The following is a 15,896-nucleotide window of genomic DNA, read 5'->3' as shown; positions in this document are numbered from 1 at the left end:
GGCCTCCAGCCACTGCAAACAAACTTCAGATGCATGTACCCCTTGTGCATCTGGCTTATGTGAGTCCTGGGGAATTGAACTTAGGTCCTTTGGCTTCACAGGCCAACACCTTAACCACTAAGCCATTTCTCTAGCCCCTATACTTGTTTTTTCTTTTTAATATTTATTTGAGAAAGAGAGAGACAGGAAGAGGCAGAGAGAAAGACAGGAAGAGCGTGCCAGGGCCTCCAGCCACTGCAAATGAACTCCGGACACATGTGCCCCCTTGTTCATCTGGCTAACGCGAGTCCTGGGGAGTTGAACTGGGGTCCTCAGGCTTCGTAGGCAAACGCCTTAACCACTAAGCCACTTCCCCAGCCCCTTCTTCTGTCCTTTTCAACTCTGTTCTGGGCTGCTTTGCACACTGAAGGGTCTTTTTTTTTTTTTTTTTTTTGGTTTTTCGAGGTAGGGTCTCACTCTAGCCCAGGCTGACCTGGAATTCACTATGGAGTCTCAGGGTGGCCTTGAACTCATGGCAATCCTCCTACCTCTGCCTCCCGAGTGCTGGGATTAAAGGCGTGTGCCACCATGCCCGGCCACTGAAGGGTCTTTTAAACCTCTCTGGGAGTGTTTGTCTTTATCTGCTGCCTTACGGTGGAGAGTGTCATTTCCCTCAAGTGGGTAACATTAGCTACTGGCCAGGGGGGAGCCTCTTCTTCCTCGAGTTGCTTCAGCCTGTGTAGCTTCACTGTCTCTGCTGCAGTGCAGACCCTGGCTTCAAAGCTCAGCTCCATTGCCAGCCTCAGGCTAGTGCCAGCCATTCTCCATGGGGAAGAATCTTCTGGATCCAAACATAGACCTTGCAGTCTCTCCCTTGGGACTTCTTTCTAGAAAGGGTCTCTGAACCAACTCTAGAACCACAAGGTTACCTCACACTCTCGGATTAGAAAGCATCTGGATGCTAGGTTGGTTGAGGAATTAATAATCCAACAAAGGACTCAAGTTCTCAAAGAAGTCGGGTATGGTGGCATATGCCTCCCAGTACTCAGGGGGAGGCAGGAGTAAAAGGATCGCTGTGAGTTCAAGGCCAGCCTGAAACTACAGTGTGAATTATTCCAAATCAGTCTGGGCTAGAATGAGACCCTACCTTAAATAAAAAAAAGAAAGAAAGAAAGGGAAAGAGAGGAAGGGAGGGAAGAAGGAAGGAAGGAAGGGAAAGAGAAGGTAGGAAAAGATCTTAGAAAGCTTGACAAGTGATTGTTGGACAGACCTGAGAACAGAGGATCCTGGGACAGTGGTGGTGGGGGAGGGCCAAGCCACTCTCTTTTCTATCCCGTTTGTGAGCAGGAAAAGCTGGGAAAAAAAACAAAACAAAACAAAACAAAACAAAAAAACTGGTGCAAAGAACCCTTTGACCTGTGAATAAGAACCCTAGGGGCTTTGTGGGAGCCCTGAGGAAGTATGACAGCCAAATTAGAAAGTAGGGTTTCTTTTTGTTATTGTTGTTTGTTTTTCAAGGTAGGGTCTTGCTGTAGCCCAAGCTGGCCTGGAATTCACTATGTAGTCTCAGGCTAGTCTCAAACTCACTGCAATCCACCTAACCTCGTCCCCCAGAGCGCTGACTAGAGTGTTTTCCCACTTTGCTTTCCCTCTTCTCTTAACGCTCCCTAAAATGAATCTCATAATTTATCTTTCTCTGTGTCCATGTTTTCAGTACTTTGAATAACATGGACAAGAACCCAGAGCTGGAGTTCACAAACCTGGAGGTCTTTATGTAGATCTAATCCCTCCCAGGACCCCAATCCTATATCACCATTGTCTAGCGATATGGTGTAACTCACAGGTTCCATCTACCATATAGGACCATTGAGTCAAACAGATCATTTCATATCTCAGAACTGTCACTTCTTAGCATGTGTGACTTTAGGGGAGGGACTTCACTGCTCTCAACTGTATTTTCCACACCTGTGCCAGACACACCAAGAGTTCTTACATCACAGAGCTGTTGTGATGTCAGTGAGATCATATGCCGTGGCTATGTAGCTGAAGAAGAACTTGAACTTCTGATTCTCTTTTGCATCTATTTCCCTGGTGTTGAGGCTTTAGGTATGTGCCAAACCCCTCAGTTTATGTGGTGCTGGGTTGAACGCATGGCTCCATGCATACTAGGCAAACACTTTACCAACTGAGCTGTTATCCCCAGCTTTTTTTTTTTTTTTTTTTTTTGAGGTAGGGCCTCACTCTAGCCAAGGCTGTCCTGGAATTCACTATGTAACCTCAGGGTGGCCTCAAAGTCACGGCAATCCTCCTACCTCTGCCTCCCAAGTGCTGGAACTAAAGATGTGCACCACCACGCCTGGCTATCCTCCGTTTTGTGTATGTTTGTTTGAAGCAGGTTTTCACTGTAGCCAAAATGATGACCTGGAACTCAATATGCAGCTCAGGAAACCCTCGTGTTTCAGCCTCCCAAGTGCTGTGATTACCAACAAGACTGGCCAGAAAGACATTTGGTTCATGGTTTCATTCCAGTGTGGCAAGGAAAGCTTAGCAGGACAGAGCACAGCAGTCCATACGATGGTGGCCAGGAAGCAGAGTGAGTGCCTGTGATGTCTAGCTTGCTTCCCCAACTGTTTGTTTTTGTTTTTGTTTTTTTTTTCCCCTACTGACGCTTGAACCTAGGACTGGAAGGCTAGGGCTCCATGACTGACCTATATCCTCAACCGCCCTTTCCCCTTTATTCCATGCAGGCCCATCGCCTATGAGAAATGCCATCCACATGCAGGGTGGGTCTTCTCCCTTTAGTGCATCCTCTCTGGCAGAGCCTTCATAAATACACCCAGAGTTGTCCTTTACTGATGTTCTAAGCACTTCTCAATCTAATCTAGTTGGTAACCAAAGTGCTGAGAAGTGACAGTGGAGTGTTCAGCACTGTGACTTTGCTATCACACCCTCCAAGGCTCAGGGACCACTGCAGAAGAGATGGTAAGAAGAATGTAAGACCAGGGCTGAGGAGGTATCTCCGCAGTTAAAAGTGTTTGCAAAACCTGTAGGCCCAGGTTTGATTCCCCAGTACCCACATAAAGCCAAATGTACAAAGTGGCACATGAGTTTTGAGTTTGTTTTCAGTGGCAAGAGGCCCTGATGTGCCCATTCCCACTCCCCTCTTGCAAATAAATAAATATTTATTTGAGAGAGAGAAAGAAGAGAATGGGTGCACTAGGGCCTCCAGCCACTGCAAACTCCAGACGCATGCACCACCTAGTGCATCTGGCTTATGTGGGTACTGGGGAACCAAACCTAGGCCTGCCCACTTACATCTTTTTTTTTTTTTATTTTTTTTGTTTCCAAGGTAGGGTCTCACTCTAGTTCAGTCTGACCTAGAATTCACTATGTAGTCTCGGGGTGACCTCAAACATGTGGTGATTCTCCTACCTCTGCCTCCCGAGTGCTGGGATTAAAGGCGTGTGGCACCACACCCAGCATATAATTTTTTTTTAAATTTTTATTTATTTATTTATTTACTATAGAGAGAAGAAGGAAGGAAGGGAAAGAGACACAGAGAAAGAATGGGTGCGCCAGGGCTTCTAGCCATTGCAAACAAACTACATGTGCCACCATGTGCATCGGGTTTACATGGGTTTTGGAAAGTTAAAACCTAGGCTTCACAGGCAAGCACCTTAACCACTAAGCCATCTCTCCAGTACTGTAATTTATTTTTATTAACTACTTCCATAATTGTACACAATAGCCCATGGTAATTACCTCCCTTCCCCATTTTCCCCTTTGAAACTCCACTCTCCATCATACTCCTTCCCCTCTCAATCAGTCTCTTTTATTTTGATGGCGTCAGTTTCCTCCTAGTATGATGGTCTTCTGTAGGTAGTGTCAGCACTTTTCTTAATGTTCATACATACATATTAATGCTACTCCCACTTTTGGTTAGAGAACCTTCTCTTTTCAGATGGCAGTGATCTTGGGATGACTCACAAGGGACCCTGATGTTAAGAAGTGACAGAGGAGTGCTCAGCACTGAAATCTCTCTATCACATCTTCCAAGGCTCAGGGTCCATTGTGGAAGAGGTGGTGGAAAGAATTTAAGGGCCAAAGGAAAGGTAGGACTCCTTACAACGTGCTCCTCTAGACACAAAATGGCCTGGTATCCATGACCTCACAGTGCCTGACACTACCTACACAAGACCATCATAATAATAGGAAAAGATGATGACATCAAAATAGAAGAGAGACTAAGAGGGGGGAAAGGGCATGAAGGAGAGTGGAGTTTCAAAGGGGACAGTGGGGAGGAGGGAGGGAATTACCATGGGTTATTGTTTACAATTAGGAAACGCAGCTGGGTGTGGTGGCACAGGCTTTTAATCCCAGTACTTGGGAGGCAGAGGTAAGAGGATCCATGAGAGTTCAAGGACACCCTGAGACTACATAATGAATTCCAGATTCTAAGTCAGCCTAGACTAGAGTGAGACCTTACCTCAAAAAATCGAAAAACAAACAAACAAACAAAAAATACATATATATATAGAGACCCTACCTTGAAAAACAACAAAAAAATTTATGCTTAATGAATTTGCGTGTCATACTTGCACAGGGGCCACGCTTCTCTTCTCTGTACATTCCAATTTCAGTATATGTGCTGCCAAAGTGAGTGCATATTGGCCATTTTCTTATAGTTTTGAGGGAGAGGAGTTTGAAATGGAATGATGTTGATGTTGGTGTTCCACCAGATAATGAAATTTTGTTCACTAGGTGGTTAAAGGTTTCTTTCTATTTATGACACTTGCCCTGTCCAGGAAATGAATGTTGTTGGGAGAAATTGCAGGGTGACAGTGGGAAGGGGATATCTGAGCTGAAATCTAAATGCAGAGACCGCTTTGCCAAGAGGGAAGAGAAAGGAAAGAGGGTTAAACCTGGCAGTCAACAACCACTTACAAAACTGCTACCATTCTTTTTTTTTTTTTTTTTTTTTAATTTTATTTACTTATTTATTTGAGAGCGACAGACACAGAGAGAAAGACAGATAGAGGGAGAGAGAGAGAATGGGCGCGCCAGGGCTTCCAGCCTCTGCAAACGAACTCCAGATGCGTGCGCCCCCTTGTGCATCTGGCTAACGTGGGACCTGGGGAACCGAGCCTCGAACCGGGGTCCTTAGGCTTCACAGGCAAGCGCTTAACCGCTAAGCCATCTCTCCAGCCCAACTGCTACCATTCTTATTACCTCATCCCATTTACTTATTTTATTTATTTGGGGAGGAAGAGAGTTTAGAGAGGGTCTTTTTTTAAATGTATTTCTTTGAGAGAGGCAGATAGAAAAGTGGTTGCACCAGGACCTCTAGACACTGAAGATGAACTCCAGATGCATGTGCCACCTTGTGCATCTGGCTTTACCTGCGTATTGGGGAATCAAACCTGGGTCCTTTGGCTTTGCCGGCAAGCACTTTAACAGCTGAGCCATTTCTCCAGCCCTAGACAGGATCTTTTTAAAAAAAAAATTTTTTTTTTTTATCTCTCTCTCTCTTTTTTAAATTTTTATTAGCATTTTCCATGATTATAAAAAAATATCCTGTGGCAATTCCCCCCCCCCACTTTCCCCTTTGAAATTCCATTCTCCATCATATTACCTCCCCATCACAAACGTTGTACTTACATATATACAATATCAACCTATTAAGTACCCTCCTCCCTTCCTTTCTTTTCCCTTTATTAGACAGGATCTTTTGTAGCCCGAGTCAGCCTTGGAGCTACATTTGGAGGCTGACCCTGAATTCCTAATTCTCTTGTCTTCATATCCCAAGCACTTTTAACTACTGAGCCATCTCTACAGCTCATAAATTGATTTTTATTTATTTATTTATTTTTTTGATCTTCAAGGTAGGGTCTCTCTCTATCCTAGGCTGACCTGGAATTCACTATGTAGTCTCAGGGTGGCTTTAACTCATAATGATCTTCCTACCTCTGCCTCCCAAGTGCTGAGATTAAAGGCATGCGCCACCACACCCAGCTCTAATTCCTAATTTTTTTTAAATTTTTTTTGTTCATTATTTATTTATTTATTTGAAAGCAACAGACACAGAGAGAAAGACAGATAGCGGGAGAGAGAGAGAATGGGCGCGCCAGGGCTTCCAGCCTCTGCAAACGAACTCCAGACGCGTGCACCCCCTTGTGCATCTGGCTAACGTGGGACCTGGGGAACCGAGCCTCGAACCGGGGTCCATAGGCTTCATAGGCGAGCGCTTAACCGCTAAGCCATCTCTCCAGCCCTAATTTTATAACAAAGCTGCACATGTTTATTTTACATTAAGCTCCCTGTGTAGCTGGTTATGCTATGCCCTAAAGTTTTTGTGTGAGTGATGACATCACAGGTTTGAAAGACAACTTCAGTTTTCTTTTTTTTTTTTTTAATTTTTTTTTAAATTTTTTATTTATTTATTTGAGAGCGACAGACACAGAGAGAAAGACAGATAGAGGGAGAGAGAGAGAATGGGCGCGCCAGGGCTTCCAGCCACTGCAAACGAACTCCAGATGCGTGCGCCCCCTTGTGCATCTGGCTAACGTGGGACCTGGGGAACCGAGCCTCGAACCGGGGTCCTTAGGCTTCACAGGCAAGCGCTTAACCGCTAAGCCATCTCTCCAGCCCTTCAGTTTTCTTTTATATTAATTATTTCCAGACGTTGTGGCTCTTATCTTTAATCCCAGCATTCAAGAGGCCAAGGAGGGAACATTGCTATGAATTCAAGACCATCTCCTGGGCTATACAGTGAGTTCTAGATCAGCCTGGACTAGAGTGGAACCCTGTCTCAAGAAACAAAACTTGGAGCTGGTGTGGTTGTACAACCCCCCCCTTTTTTTTTCTTTTTCTTTTTGGGCACACACCTATAATCCCAGCACTTCGGAGGCAGAGGTAGGAGGATCATTATGAGTTCGAGGCCACCCTGAGACTACATAGGGAATTCCAAGTCAGAGCTAGAGTGAGACTCTACCTCAAAAAAAAAAAAAAGGGGGCTGGAGAGATGGCTTAGCGGTTAAGGTGCTTGCCTGCAAAGCCAAAGGACCTCGGTTCAATTCTCCAGGACCTACATAAGCCAGATGCACAAGACGGTGCATGCATATGGAGTTCATTTGCAGTGGCTGGAGGCCTTGGCATGCCAATTCTCTTTCTCTCTCTCCTTCTTTCTCTCTCTCAAATAAATAAATAAAAATAAAATATTTTAAAAAGAACTGGGGTTGGAGAGATAACTTAGCAGTTAAGGCACTTGCCTGCAAAGCCAAAGGTTCCAGGTTTGATTCCCCAGCACCCATCTGCACAAGGTGGTGTATGTGTTTAGAGTTTGTAGTGGCTGGAGGCCCTGGAGTACCCTCCTCCCCCCAAAAAAAAACTAAGAAAAAAAAAGAAAACTTATCCGGACATGACACAGGCCCTTAACCCCAGCACTCAGGAGGCAGAGGTGGCAGGAGGATCACCTTGAGTTGGAGGCCAGCCTGGGCTAGAGCAAGACACTACCTAAAAACAAACAAACAAACAAACAAAAACCTCAATTGAAAGCCGGGCATAGTTGTGCGCTCCTTTTAATTCTAGCACTTGGGAGGCAGAGGTAGGAGGATCATCACTGTGAGTTCAAGGTCACCCTGAGACTACACAGTGAATTCCAGGTCAGCCTGGACAAGAGGGAAACTCTACCTTGAAAAAACATAAACAAAACAAAACAACAGCAAAAACAAAACAAAACAAAAAAACAAAAACCCTCAACTGAATGGATGAATTCCAGGAGATGGGGGTCTCTGCCAGGCTAGGGATGGCTGATGGTGGATTTGGAAGTATTGGACTGCAGGGTGTGTCCAGGCAGGGCTTCAGGTAAGTGAGTTGTCGAAGGAAGACGGGTCCTTCGAATTGTCTCCTCTGGTTTAGGCACACCTATCACTAAAGGATTACCAGGAGCCCTCCCCCCCTAAAAAAAAAATGAAGAGCCTTGACTGGGCTGGTGGTAGAGCTCAGGAGCAGAGCTCTCACTTGTCATGCACCTCTCTGGGGGCTTGAGACCCAGAAACGTAAAACCAAATAAAACAATAACTCCATCAAAAGCAAGTTTTTTTTTCTTTTTTTTAAAGCAATGTTTTTTTTTTAATTTTTCTTTCACTTATATTTATTTACTTATTTGAGAGTAACAGATAGTGAGAGAAAGAGGCAAGCAGATAGAGAGAGAATGGTGCGCCAGGGCTTCCAGCCTCTGCAAACGAACTCCAGACGCGTGCGCCCCCTTGTGCATCTGGCTAACGTGGGTCCTGGGAAATCCAGCCTCGAACCAGAGTCCTTAGGCTTCATAGGCAAGCACTTAACTGCTAAGCCATCTCTCCAGCCCAAAGCAAAGGGTTTTTAAGAGCTGGAGTTTTTAAGGGCTGGAGAAGAACCTGGATTTATACTTTTTAAAAATATATTTATTTATTTATTTATTTATTTATTTAAGAAAGAGAGGGAGGAAGGGAGGAAGAGGCAGTGAGAGACAATAGTCAAGTCAGAGCCTCCAGCCACTGCAAACTCCAGATGTATGCACCACCTTGTGCATCTGGCCTTTGTGGGTCCTAGAGAGTTGAACCTGGGTCCTTTTTTTTTTAACTGCTAAGTCATCTCTCCAGCCTGGATTTATAATTTTTAGTAAGAGAGAATGGGCATGCCAGGGCCTCTACCCCCAAGCAATAAACTCCAGATGTATGTGCCACTGGCTTATGTGGGTTCTATGGAAGCAAACCTAGGTCCTTAGACTTTACAGGCAAACACCTTAACTGCTAAGTCATCTCTTCAGCCCCAGGATCTGGATTTTTTTCTTACTTTTTTATTAAGGCAGATGAAGGTTAGAAAGAAATCATGCTAAGCATGGTGCATGCCTTTAGTCCTAGCACTGGGGAGGCTGAGGTTGGAGGACTACTGTAGTTTCAAGGCCAGCATGGGGCTACAAAGTGAGTTCCAGGTAGCCTGGGCTAAAGTGTGACACTGCCTCAGGAAAAGGGAAATAAAGGGAAATCACTTCATAGGCTTGTGGGAATGTTAAATGAACTAATACTTTTGGATTCTCAGCTCATAGTAACGTGTGGCAGTGGCACATAGTATACTAAATGAATCTTACAAATTCTGTTTACAGGTGCGCACGCCTTTAATTTGAGCATTCAGGAGGCAGAGGTAAGAGGATTGATGTGAGGTCAAGGCCACCCTGAGACTACATAGTGAATTCCAGGTCAGCATGGGCTAGAGTGAGACCCTACCTCGAAAAACAAAGCAAACAAAAATAAATAATTCAGTTTATGGCCAAGCATGGTGACACACGCCTTTAATCCCAGCACCGGGGAGGCAGAGGTAGGAGTCTGTGGCCACTCTGAGACTACATAGTGAATTCCAGGTCAGCCTAGGCTAGAGAGACCCTACCTCAAAAAGCCAAAATAAATAAATAAATAAAATTAGGAATTGCCCTCACCAAGAATTCTGGAGAGACGACTCAGAGGTTTGAAGCACTATTTTGCAAAGCATGCCAGTCAGGGGTTGGATTCCTCACGACCCATGCAAAGCCAGACAGACAAAATGGCGCGGCGTCTGGATTTCCTGGCAAGAGGCCCTGGCATAGCCGTTCATTCTCATTTCTCTTTCTATCAAATAAAAGCATTTTTCTTAAAAAAAAAATTTTTTTTGGCATTTTTATTTATTTAATTGACAGCGACAGAGAGAGGCAGTGAAAGAGAGAGAGAGAGAGAGAGAGAGAGAGAGAGAGAGAGAGAGAGAGAGCGCGCGCGCGCGCGCCAGGGCCTCCAGCCACTGCAAACGAACTCCAGACGCGTGCGCCCCCTTGTGCATCTGGCTAACGTGGGTCCTGGGGAACCGAGCCTCGAACTGGGGTCCTTAGGCTTCACAGGCAACCGCTTAACCGCGGTTAAGGTGCTTGAGTGCGATGCCTAAGGATCCAGTTTCAATTCCCCAATACAGAAGTAAGACAGATGCACAAGGGGGCGCACACGTCTGGAGTTTGTCTGCAGTGGCTGGAGGCCCTGACGCGCCCATTCTCTCTCCTGTCTCTGCTTGCAAATAAATAAGTAAGTATTTTTTAAAACAGAATTTCCCCCTACTTCGTGATGGCAAAACTTGGAATTCCAGTACTCTGCAGCCTGACACAGTGCAGCATGGGCTACATAGGGACAACCTGAAGAAAGAAAGGGAAGGAAGGAGAGGAGCAGAATTAAATAGGGAGAATTAAAAAGTGAAAAGAAAAAGGTTCTGTGACTCAGTGGAAGATAGAGTACTATTCGATTTAGCATGCCCAAAGGCCCCTGGCCTGGTTAGATCCTCCAACACCCCCCCCACACACACACACACAGGATAAAACAAACCTCAAGAATGAGACGGCAGGGCTGAGCGGTTAAAGCACTTGCCTGCAAAGTCAAAAGACCCAAGTTCGAGTCCCCGGGATCCAAGTGAGCCAGGGTCACAAGGTATCGAATACATCTGGAGTTTGTTTGTAGTGGTTGGAGGCCCTAGGATGCTCTTTTTCTCCCTCTCTCTAATAAATAAATATAAAATATTTTAAAAATAAAGCCCTAAAAGTTCTCGGGGACAACTGCACTGGAGGCTCCATGCAGCTGTCCCGAGAGAGGCCACCCGTCCAAGTCCTTCTGCAGGGGGCTGCGGTGGGAGGTGCGTAGGGAGCTGGTACCCATGTTCTCTTGATTGCACTTGGCGAACATACCCCTGGAACAACCTCAGTGGATGTGGAATCACTTTCCTGTGGTCTTGGGCAGAAAAAGCGGCGGCTCGCACCACTCCAGACAGGCATGTGCGTGTGTGTGTAAAGGGGGGCGGGGGTCCTAGAGACCAAGCCCTGGCTCCTCCTCCCGGACGTGCGGGCCGGTCCGCGTGCCGCCCATCGCCCTGGCAACCGACGCTGTGCGCGGTGCATTGTGGTCTGCAACAGAATGCGGGAGAAAGATCCTGAGGGAACCATTGAGTCTCCGGACCAATGGGAGACTCCATGGGGGTCAGGCTAAGCCAATAGCGACGCGGAGCGGGGGCGGGGCGGGCGAGAACAGGGCGGGGCCTGAGTATTAGGCGGCGGCGGCTGGCGCGAGGCGGCTTAGATGCGCCACTGCTTCGCTAGCGACGGCATCTCCTCACGGCCTTGAGCCTCGTCCTCGGCACCTCCCCCAGGAGACCACTGCAGTCGGGCAGCCCCGGCTCCTCGGTGAGAGACTTTTGGGGGGCGGGGAGATCCTCGCTACGGACTTGGAGGCGGGGGAGGGCCCCGAGCTCCCACCGCCGTGCGGGCCCACGCGACCTGCGCTTCCTCCGAAGCGGGTGGGGGGCGTCGTCCTCAGGGCGGGCGGGCGGGCGGGGATGCCGGCGTCGAGGAGCGCATATCCACTCTTCCCCCGGCCAAACCCTTCACCTCTGCGCCTCGGGCCTTGTCTCCCCCCCCCACACACCTTAGGTAACCAACCATGTGCGACCGTAAGGCGGTGATCAAAAATGCAGACATGTCGGAAGAGATGCAACAGGACTCGGTGGAGTGCGCAACTCAGGCGCTGGAGAAATACAACATAGAGAAGGACATTGCGGCCCACATCAAGAAGGTGAGGACCCGGGCGCGGGGGACCTCCGTACGTCCCACCCCCCTCCCCGGCCCCCGATTTCAGCGTCCTCCCCCTGGGCGCTGGGTCCCGAGATCTCTTCGGGCCACGCAAGGCATAGACTTTTCTAGAAAGGACGCAAACGAATTTTTTTTTTTTTTTTTTTGCTTCACTCCACTTGGGAAAGGACAGACCCTTGGTGCCTGAAGTTCCCCCCCCCCCCTTACAAACCCAGCTCCTTGGGGGAAAGCGCCACCTAGCAACGGTTTCCAAGATCAGGGAGCAGTTTCCCCCCTGCTGTAGGATTCCTGCGCCGAGCATCCATCTGGGTGTTCCGGAGGGGGTGGGGAGCTGCGTGGGTGTTTCCAGCCAGGCCGGGAGGAGATGGAGCCAGCCTTCTTCCAGCGGGGAGTTCGGGGAAGGTGGTGGGTGGTGGTGGTTTTGGGGACTTGGTGGAGGGCTCGGCAAATGACAGTTTGTAGAAAGCTGGTAAGTCTGCCAACTTCGCGAGCTGTGTTTGCTGGTGGGGAAGGAAGCTGGCAGCCGAAGCTGTGGGAGGTTACCAGTGGAGAAATGGGAAGCCGAAAGACTTCCCATGGAACAGAAATGGATAGACGTTTTTGACGAACGCAGCAGTTGCGTATCTAGCTCGTAAGAAAGGTAATCTGCTTAATAGAATTGAGGTTTTCATACCATATGTAGTATGACATAGGTTTGGATCAGCAATTTTTGTGTAATTCACCGTAGGTAATTTTACATAGATTATCTTTGGACCCTGCAGAGACACGTAGTGAAGAAATGGACTTAAAAAATTTTAAGTTCCAGTGCCTATTGGGGTGGAGGAAATAGAGAAGAATTAGCTGTACCTGTCACTTGATAATCTTTAAGAGCAGGTAGTAGACTTAGGACTATTAGGATAGATGTGAAGAGGAGAGCTTATTAAAAAGGGGGGGGGGAGGCCGTGGTGGCACATGCCCTTAACCCCAGCACTCGGGAGGCAGAGGTAGGAGGGTTGCCATGAGTTCCTGGCCACCCTGAGATGGCGTAGTGAATTCCAGGTCAGCCTGAGGTAGTATGAGACCCTACCTCAAAAACAATTTGTTTGGTTTGGATGATAATTGAAGCTCTGTCTTTCGGAAGTCTTGTTTACATTAGTGCAGTTAAGATCTCTATGAGGAATGGACTGAAATTTTACCCTTTTTCTTGCAGTTGGTGTGCATGGCAAGTATGATGGTGTAGTGTAATTCTATTTATAAAACAACCTGATGAAGTGCAGCTGTTGATGGCACCTATTGTCACTGACTTAGAGGAGGTGGGACGCTGTGCTTACAGAGCTCCTTTGCGTCTAACCTTTCTGCCTTTGAGCTTAGCCCTCATTTCTGCAAGCATGCCTGCATTCATGGACTATGTAGGCGACTTGGGTTTGGAAACGTTCTTTCATTCTAAGAATTTGGCTAGGACCAGGGATATGCTTAGTGGTAGAGTGCTTACCTAGAATGCATAAGGCTTTCTGGTCCTCCAGGCCTTGGCTTATCCATGAAGTAGTAAACTCTCAAGGCCTGGCACTAAAATGCTGGTGTTCTTGCTTTTTCTCCCCCAGGAGTTTGACAAGAAGTACAACCCCACTTGGCACTGCATTGTGGGGCGGAACTTCGGGAGCTATGTGACACACGAAACCAAACACTTCATCTACTTTTACCTGGGTCAGGTGGCCATTCTTCTGTTCAAATCTGGCTAAAGGCGAGGACTGCCAAACACCCAGTGATCCATCCAAAATAAGGACTGCAGCCGAAACTCCAATACCAGAGACTGAAATCCTCACCCTGGCTAAGGGAACGCCTCGTTTGAATCTTTACTGTGTCTGTACAGGGCATCCTCTGTACTAGTTTATTGTGGTTATAAAATAATTAGTAAAACAGCTTACATTTGTATTTATTTTCTATTCCATACTCTGTGCCCCATGGTTTGTTTTTTTTTCTCCTTAATCCATTCCTTTAAAAAATAAATCTGTTGGAGATGAGTATGCGTGTGAATTAGTTTGTTGAAATAAGATGGGGTTGAATATAGCCCCCCAATTGATACGTTTGATTCGTGAATATTAGGGGTCCCTTGAATTTCTGTGGAATGAACCACTTTGTTACTCTTTGAGATGGTTACTTGCTATGTAGCCCTATGTAGCTATGTCAGCAACCTCGTGGTTTAATAGGTTTAATAGGTCTTTACACGGATACTTCAACTCTGAGGCTTGAGTTTAGGTGTAGTGCACTCTGGAGACTGAGGCAGCAGCGTTGCAGAGTGAGACCCTCAAACTTAACTTGCTAGGGTTGGTTTTGACTAGCTGTGGTCAGAAACTAATTAGTAAATGTAAATAGAAGCTTCGTTCAATGATCCAGTTACAGCTGTGGGTAAGTAACAACCACCAAATGTTTGCTGCTATCAAAGAAAGGAGATCTTACTGGGAAACAGCCTAGAGTGTCAGGGCAAACGTATTTAGGGTTTTGGCTGGAAGAAGTTTCGGTCTGAAGAGACCTGCCTCCTACAGTTTTAAGAGCGAGAAGCCCAAGGAGAGAAACATACAGGAGGGAACTTAGGTAGCTTGTTGGGTGTTGAGACAACTCTCACCTTAGGGACTTTTCAAGGAAGGGGTTAACTAGATTCCCTGGTTTCTATTTATTTGAATGAGATAGGGAAAGCGGCAGAGAGACAGAATGGGTATGCCAGGGCTTCTAGCCACTGCAAACTCCAGACACGTGTCACCATGTGCATCTGGCTTACATGGCTTTTGGGGAATTGAACCTTGGTCCTTTGGCTTTTGCAAGCAAGTGCCTTAACTTCTAGGCCATCTTTTCAGCCCCTCCTTGATTTTTTTTTTTTTTAAATTTGGGGGATAGAATGGGTGCTCCAGGGCTTCCATTCACTGCAAACAAACTCCAGAACATGCATTCATTACCTGTGCACCTGGCTTACGTGGGGTGGGTCCTTTGCCTTTGTAGGCATAAGGGCCTTAACCACTAAGCCATCTGTTATTGAGGTAGGGTCTCCCAGACCAGGCTGACCTGGAGTTCACTATGTAGTCTCCAGGCTGGCCTTGAACTTAAGGATTATACCTCAGCCTCTCCAGTGCTGGAATTAAAGATGTGCACCTTCATGCCCAGTTGGGTTCCCTGTCTGTTTTTACAAGGTTTAGTAAGCCTGTGATTTGGAAGGTAAGATTGAGTTAGAAGTAACCAGGCTACTGCTACAAAGAAGGAGTGATGGATTGCAGTCAATGGGTGACACCATCCTCGAAAGTTTACATTTTTCCAGTTTGTCATTCTAGAGGGCCAAGTGCACTAGAACTGGGATTTGAAAACGGTTGTGACAAGTTCAAGGCTGGCTTTGAACTCCTGGTGCCACCTCCCAAATGCTGAAATTACATTTGAGCCTGGCTTGTTTCACTGTTATGTAACAGTTGAAGACATTTCCCTGCTATTTGCAGGAGAGGATGCATTGTGGGACAGGAGCCTGCTGCTGGGGTAATTTAGGTTGTATTTATGTGAGCAGGCTGAAAATGTCCCCATGCATATGAATCATCTTTCTATTCCCTTGTTAGTGACCTAGCTATATTATTTGAAGCCCAACAATTTGTTTTTCAAAGCTGTAGCTTGTCCAAACAGATGTGTCAAGCAACAGACCTTAAGAGTTGATACAGGACCACACAGCTGGACACTGAAGGTTCTAATCTAGTTTGATTTGGCTCCTTATCTACTATCAGGAAGTTGGTGGCTTTTAGCTTTTCAGATTTGACTCAGATATGAGAAAATCATGTTGCTGTGGGAAGATAAGCTAATAGTGTATGTAGTTTCTTCCTGTGCCCACTCTTCCCTGTTAAGTTCAAAGCTAATGGGGCCCTGGAGAGATGGCTCAGCTGTTAAGGTACTTACCTGCAAAACCTAATGATCTGAGTTCGATTCTCCAGTACACCCGTATAAAGCCAGATGCACATGCATCTAGTTTGTTTGCAGTGGCTGGAGGCCTTGGCACACCCGTTCTGTCTATATCTCTGCTTGTAAATAATTTTTTTTAAAGGCGATAGGCTCCAGCTGGTTGAAAACAAAATAAGCTTTTCACTTGCACCTTCTCTTTTTGTTGCTTGGTTTTACGAGGTAGGGTCTCACTTTTGCCTAGGCTGACCTAGAATTAACTATGTAATCTCATGGTGGCCTTGAACTCACAAAGATCCTCCTTCCTCTGCTGGGATTAGAGGCGTGTGCCACACGCCTGGCTTTACTTGCACTTTCTCAAATTTTTTGTTTTTTTCCAGGT

At 46.6% G+C, this 15,896-nt stretch overlaps 1 protein-coding gene and 1 non-coding gene across 2 annotated transcripts; one reads left to right on the top strand and one right to left on the bottom strand.

The window, feature by feature from the left end:
- Positions 1–4,537: 4,537 nt before the first annotated feature.
- On the bottom strand, positions 4,538–4,643 carry LOC123454330. Its single transcript, XR_006633309.1, has one exon. It is a non-coding gene; the product is annotated as a U6 spliceosomal RNA (small nuclear RNA).
- Positions 4,644–11,065: 6,422 nt separating this feature from the next.
- Positions 11,066–13,509, top strand: Dynll1 (dynein light chain LC8-type 1). The gene is made up of 3 exons (XM_045132010.1): positions 11,066–11,206; positions 11,453–11,594; positions 13,192–13,509. Exons 2-3 carry the CDS (start codon positions 11,463–11,465, stop codon positions 13,327–13,329), a joined length of 270 nt encoding a protein of 89 aa, XP_044987945.1. The 5' UTR covers positions 11,066–11,206; positions 11,453–11,462; the 3' UTR covers positions 13,330–13,509.
- The last annotated feature ends 2,387 nt before the right edge of the window (positions 13,510–15,896 follow it).

The sequence above is a fragment of the Jaculus jaculus genome, chromosome 13, assembly GCF_020740685.1.
Source record: "Jaculus jaculus isolate mJacJac1 chromosome 13, mJacJac1.mat.Y.cur, whole genome shotgun sequence".
In the NCBI taxonomy this organism is placed as follows: domain Eukaryota; kingdom Metazoa; phylum Chordata; class Mammalia; order Rodentia; family Dipodidae; genus Jaculus; species Jaculus jaculus.
Note: the sequence above shows the minus strand (reverse complement) of the source record. Positions and strands in the feature narration are given on the sequence as shown.